At 39.4% G+C, this 6,530-nt stretch overlaps 1 protein-coding gene across 5 annotated transcripts in view; it reads right to left on the bottom strand.

Moving 5' to 3' along the window:
- Nucleotides 1-842: 842 nt before the first annotated feature.
- PPARGC1B (PPARG coactivator 1 beta) overlaps nucleotides 843-6,530 on the bottom strand; it is a 140,171-nt gene continuing 134,483 nt past the window's right edge. For 3 of the 5 annotated variants that reach the window (XM_039352746.1, XM_039352757.1, XM_039352782.1), the window contains exon 12: nucleotides 843-6,484. In XM_039352746.1, the coding sequence (XP_039208680.1) occupies nucleotides 6,378-6,484 (107 nt within the window). In that variant the 3' untranslated portion in view covers nucleotides 843-6,377. The remainder of the gene's footprint in view (nucleotides 6,485-6,530) is intronic. The other 2 variants (XM_039352767.1, XM_039352774.1) reach the window with 1 other exon arrangement.

Genomic DNA, 6,530 nt, shown 5'->3' with positions numbered 1-6,530 from the left:
AAAAGAAAAAAAAAAACTATTATAAGAAATCTGTTTTTCAATAGTGAAATGACCCTCCTCAAAATGCAGCACCTTTATGTACTGGTTCGGGTGTGTTTTGATGCACGCAGCGCTCTGCACAAGATGGAGAGGTCTAGTCCAGGGGTCCCCAACCTTGGCAACTTTAAGACCTGTGGACTTCAGCTCCCAGAATTCCCCAGCCAGCCCCATGCTGGCTGGGGAATTCTGGGAGTTGAAGTCCACAGGTCTTAAAGTTGCCAAGGTTGGGGACCCCCCTGGTCTAGTCTTTTCCAAAGCTGCCATCTGAGAAGCCTGCAGCAATGGCCATGCAACTGAAAAATGGCCGGCTTTCTGCACACTTTGCTTCCTAGCCTGACTTAATGTATGATTCCCACAGACAAATGAACCTAGGATTTATGCAGATAATGCGGGCATGCTTTCAGGATTACCCAGGTCAAATCTTAGGTGATGCCTTTAATTATAGCGATTTGCATAAGTGAGATTTAAATATTACAACTGGGACATTTAAAACCTGGTCTAATATTCGCTTGAGATGCTTGTCAAACTTTAAGTTCATTGGTTTCCGTGTACAGGTAGTCCTCGATTTATGACCATAATTGAGCCCGAAATTTATGTTGCTGAGTGAGACAGTCGTTAAGTGAGTTTTGCCCCATTTTACAACTTTTCTTGCCATGGTTGTTAAATGAATCGCTGCAGTTGTTAAGTGACTAACACAGATGTTAAATGAATCTGGTTTCCCCACTGACTTTGCTTGCCAGAAGGTTGCAGATGGTGATCACATGACCCCAGCACATTGCAACCATCATAAATATGAGTCAGTTATGTAACCATGGGGATGCTGCAACGGTCAAGTATGAAAAATGGTCATAAGTCACATTTTTCAGTACCACTGTAACTTCAAATGGTCACTAAACGAACTGTTGTAAGTTGAGGACTACCTGTATAAGGATTATAGGGAAGTTCAACTCATCATGTTAACTCCCACACAGGCTTTGAATCTAAGCCATTTTATGCTCAACATATGCCCTAAAACATCATATATATATATATGATGTACTATGTATGTATATTACATTCTTATAGCATTTGTCTTCAAATAAATTAGTAGTACCCTTTTGCAGCTGCTCACTGTTAGGCCCATGTTCTTCAACTAATCATAAATGCAATGCAGAATGCATGAGCTCCTATTTGTTTTTGATAAGGAGGGTGACCACCCTTTTTAGAACAATGAGGTACCTGAAATCATACACAAACATGTCGTGGAAGGGGCCCTCCCAATTGCTATATGGGAATCAATGACATAGTGTAGGGAATTATATATATATATAAAGTCAAATTATACAAATGAGAAAGAAATAGCTTCGCAAAAAATTCAGAAAACATGGAAATGAAAAAGAGGCTTGGTATGCTTACATTGGTAAAGAATATAACACATGGACTATCCTCTTGGGAAAATAAACTTAGGAAATGCTAAACTGCTTCCTATTTCCATATAGTAAATTAATGCCATATTAAACACAGCCATGCACACACTCATACGGACTCTTGTATGGCTTTTTTGAATGGGCTACTGAGAAAACTGAGTGTTCACCACAAAAACAAAGACAAAGCTGATATCAGTTTTATGGAGGTAGAATAGGTCAGAGGGAAAACAAGACAACTGTTTAATAACTGGCAGTGAAAATAAGATACAGAACCCAGTTCTTCTTGTGTAGTCCCTTTACGACATGGCTGTTTTACTTCTGCCAAAGTTTTCAGTTGACTTGTCAATATTGACTTGTTTTACAATAAAGCGATCGTTATTAAAGGATCGAGAGAAAATAAATGGCTTGTGACTTATTCCTATCCTCAATGTATTTCTCCTGATTTTCTAAAATAATAATAATTAAAAAAACTATAAAAGAAAATTAGGAGGGATTTTTCTCTTTCTTCCTCTCTCTCATACACACACACACACACACACACACACACACACACATCTACAAACATATATAATTTTGTTTAAAAAAATAAATGTCTCCCTCATGATTGCCTCTCTTAATACACCCTTTTGTTCCGAAAAACCCTGGACGATTAATTCTCTTTATTTGGTTTTTCATGTGTCCTCACAAGATCTTCATTTGTTCTGTTGCTCATCGTTATGGCTAGGCCTGCCCCATGAACATGGGGGTGTTGGCATTATGCATATAATTAAAACAAGTACAGAAGAAATTTAGGCAAACTTTGCAGAAAGGACCCTGCTAGCACCCTCTTTATAAAAAGGGCAAAGAACATGATCCCTTCAGAAATGAATCCCCATAAGCTAGGGGTAGGCAATCTTGGCTCTTTTATGACTCGTGGACTTCAACTCCCAGAATTCCTGAGCCAGCTATGGAGCCAAGGTTGTCTACCCCTGCCTTAAGCTAAGAGGCAGCATATAGTCATTTTTAGTCAGCGGGCCTCTTTGTACTATCCTAAGATAATCAAAATGTGCTGAATATAACTGCCCTTAGGAGGAATCTGCCAGAACACATTAGCAGCAAGGATGGCTGGAGCAAGATATAAAGCTCATTTTAATTCCTTGTCCTAAGGAAAACAAACAGTTCTCTTACTGCGTGAGAAAAAGTTCATGTTGTATTGTAAGATTTGTTGACCCACCAATGTAACCATAGAATATCAGCTGCCTATCCAAGCCTATGAGATCTCTCACACTCCTAGGCAAGAAGCAAAATCAGGATGACAGTCTGAGTTTGGTTTAGTGGATCACAAGTCTATTATTTGGATACTCTGATATTTGGAGATAGGAGTATCAAAGCTGGGTATTTTATCCACTCGATCTTATCACTTCCTTTGTCATATGGAACTTGGTCATTCTTCAACAGCCTTCTATAATTACTCTTTACAATATTCATGTAGCGCTGCAGCTGAGTGCTCTACATATCAAAAGTTTAATGCATCGTACTTATTTATTCAAAGAAACATTAGTGTACCTCTCTACTTTGTTCTCCCTGTTCTCTGATCCAGGCATTTGCCTAAAATTCTTCTGTCATACACTACAAATTCCCAAGTCTCTATTAAGAATAAATACGAACACAGGATTTTCACAAATTTCTCCCTGTGTGGGTGATGCAAACTAGCTGTGCTTCCAATAGCAAATTTAGCATAAGCTGCAGGTATTGATATGCTATAACCGGGAGAAATGTGCGTCCTTTGCAGACCATCCCACTTAGGTTCTACATTCAACACTACTGAATTTGTAGATGCTGAAGGGCTCAATGCCCATTGTCTTCCTCTCGTTCATGTGTGCGTTTGTGCACATATGTGCATATTGCATAAAGTCCTAGTGAAATTCCTCGCACAAAAAATATATTTTTATAGGCTTTAGGCAAAACAAAGATCACTTATTGCACCTCTCCCTACAGCTAGGATCGAGAGGCTATGTGCATTACAGGATCTTCCTTCCCTTCAAGGAGCATGTCTTGCATGCCCTAATATCACTGGCAAGTCCAGCTTCTGAAAAATAACTTGAGATATAAAAGCAGATAAAGCCACGTTTGCAAGCAAGTTTGGGCTAGAAGCAGCATCTTCCAAACAGCAGGAGGGCTGTTCTAACTCTTTCTTTCCAGCTGCATTCAACACTTTCAACACGCTTAAAATTTGATGCATTTTCCATCTCTCTGACCAATCCTAGTTCTGAACTTTTTGATATCTCTTGTAACCAAGCCAGGAGATGGAAGAATTCCACTTAGTAGTTGCTGGGGTGGTTATTATTATTATTATTATTATTATTGTGTTGTTGTTTGATTGTTCTCTGAAAACATCAGTACAGCACAGGACAGGACAGTCCTACCCACCCTAAATGTGTCACTATGTACATTCTACGGTAAGCTCTATAGCAATCACATGTAAACATCATTGTGGTAAGGAAATACTAGGACAGAAAAGGCAAAGCTACAATGAGGCACTTGTCTATAGCAGATACTTCATCTTGTTCTGGACTGATCACAAGAAGATCTAATGGCCTTGTAATCCTTTAATAAGTTCCTAAACAGAGATGTTAAAAGTGACATGTTAGCCAAAACATTGTGACAGTGAATTTTGCAAGTAGCATAGAAATTATATTAGCTGCCATATGAAATCAGGATTGTTATTATGAAAGCTCCAGATCACCACTCACATCCCAGAAATAAATATTCAGGATGAAATAAGAAATTCCTTGATCTTATGGTGCCTTTGATATGTACAGTCCTTACCAAGAGAATGGGGGACTATTCAGACAAACAGTCTTTGGGACAACATGAATTAGGACAGAATCACGATGTTTTCGTTCTTTGATTCCTAATTAAATATACGCTATGCTAAAGAGACCTTAAGGGAAGAGAATCTAACTACTGACAGAATTAAGGCTGTTGTATTTTATCTGCATGGATGGCTGAACCCCATGGGTCTCATCTTTGTGAAAAACAGAATCAAGAAATGGTGAGTGATGGAGGACTTAGCAATGCTATTTGGTCCCCACTCGAAAGTGCTCTCTTTATGTTCCTATTGCTTATTTAGTGTCTCCCTATCCTTTGCTGGATGTCAATTAGCACAAGAACAGCCACATTGCATCTGGCAAATGATGCATTTGGTACAGTGTACTATATGAGAATGAGGTCTCCACATGTATTTACCGTCATCGGATGGCCTCTTTCTCCAGAAACCATTTGTCTAAATCAGCCTAAGTTACACAAGGCTGATTCCCTTCCCATGGACATCTCAGGGTTTGAATTTAGGAAAAGCTGATCAATGAGTAGACAGCAAGAGTTCTAAGCTGTGGGGAAATCAAAAGGAAGGAAGATGCAGGCAAACAGACATGTAGAATAAAAAATAACAATACAGTTATCATATGCGACTGGCTGTATATTGTACAGTATGGCTTATTCAAATTTGCTCAGGCAGAGAGCAGTATTTAACATGGGACAGAGATAACGCTGCTGATGCTGAGTGCTGGGTCAAGGTGCAAGGATGCTTTTGACCATTTTTTCTGTTAAGTCTTGCAAACAAACCCAGGCTATCCATCAGACAAGAGATTTTGCTTTGGTTGAATGACCAGATGGCCAGAAATCTATTCCTGAGGCTACTGGGGATCTGACTTAAAATAAACTGTTCTATATTTGTGACTTTATGTCATGATGTCATGAAACAATGGCTATTCTAATGTTGGGGTTTAATGCTTAGGAGCCTTAACTTGTCTGGCTCACTTTCCAACCTTCTTTGTCTCACAAGAGAGTCCACATGTAGAATAAATAGGTCAATGGCTATTAGTTATAATGGCTGTTATGTACTTCTCAATTCAGCAGCAGTGAACATTAGATCACCACTTGTAGCAGATTAAATGCATTCTTGGGCAGCTTGTGAGTTTCTCAGAAGCTTCTGGTGGCCCCCTGGAAACAAGGTGCTGATCAGAAAGGACTTTAGCAAGGCTTTTCTCATGTATCATTTACTTGGCTGGGAGGACAGGTTATCATTTCAGCATGAGGGAAGAGGGGAAAATATACCCTGTCACCTTCTCATTTGTCACTTGATTTTATCTTTTGGCATCTGAGGGCTCAGTTGTCAAAATACCCGGAGTCCGCTTTGGACTGCGGAATCACAAGTTTGTCATGTCTCATGCAGTCAATGATTAAGGAGTGGTGATCCCAGCATTCAGTCCAGACAAATGGAAAGAATAGTTTATACAGCAATTCAACACTGCCATTCAATAACCCCCTCGGCTAATCAAGGACAAAATGGATTCTTTATGATTTTCAGATGAGCCACTCACTGAAGGGAACCATTCTGGAAAGGCTGCATCTGCTGAGGGGCAAGTGCCTCATTACAGTGCATAGTTAAAAATCAAGGAAGCGGTACAATAAATCTGAATTACAGTACATCTGAGCCATAAATACATTATAAGTATATATTTCTTTCTTCTATTAAAAATTAGTTTACAATCTTGATTCTATTCACAATTAACAATTTCATAATCACACACTACAGACCAAAAATGAAATAAAAGTTATGGTGAACACAGCTGCCACTCCATGGCGGAAATGGGGCCAGTCAGAGAAAGGGGTTCGGACAAGAAGAGGACAGAAGGCTTTTGCAGGCTCATCCTAACACAACCAATCAGAAGCAGAGATACTAACTTGTGGCAGTGGAACATCAACACCATGGGAACTCACAGACAGAAGCAGCTTGTTCAATGTAAACATCAATTTAAAGGGTCAGCAGTCTCTCTCTCTCTCTCTTTCTCTTTCTCTCTCTCATTATATACTTAATCATTTCTTGAAAACGTAAACATATTGGAAGTGCCTTGACTGAGGTATTAAGGTATTCCTCAAAGGTTAAGGCTGTTACCGATGCAAACTTTCCTGGGCCTCCTGCAGCAGGCTATCAAAATCCATGGTCTCATATTTGCTTTTTACTGGAGTTGGAGAGGACTCTTCTGTGTTGGAATCTGCTACAGAGAAAAGATAAATGCTGTCAAATAGAGGAAGGAAGGAAGG

The sequence above is a fragment of the Crotalus tigris genome, unplaced genomic scaffold (assembly GCF_016545835.1).
Source record: "Crotalus tigris isolate CLP2741 ecotype Arizona unplaced genomic scaffold, ASM1654583v1 scf7180000017568.12009008, whole genome shotgun sequence".
NCBI classification, from domain to species: Eukaryota; Metazoa; Chordata; class Lepidosauria; order Squamata; family Viperidae; genus Crotalus; species Crotalus tigris.
The sequence above is the reverse complement of the archived record's forward strand: the minus strand, read 5'-3'. Positions and strand labels throughout refer to the sequence as shown.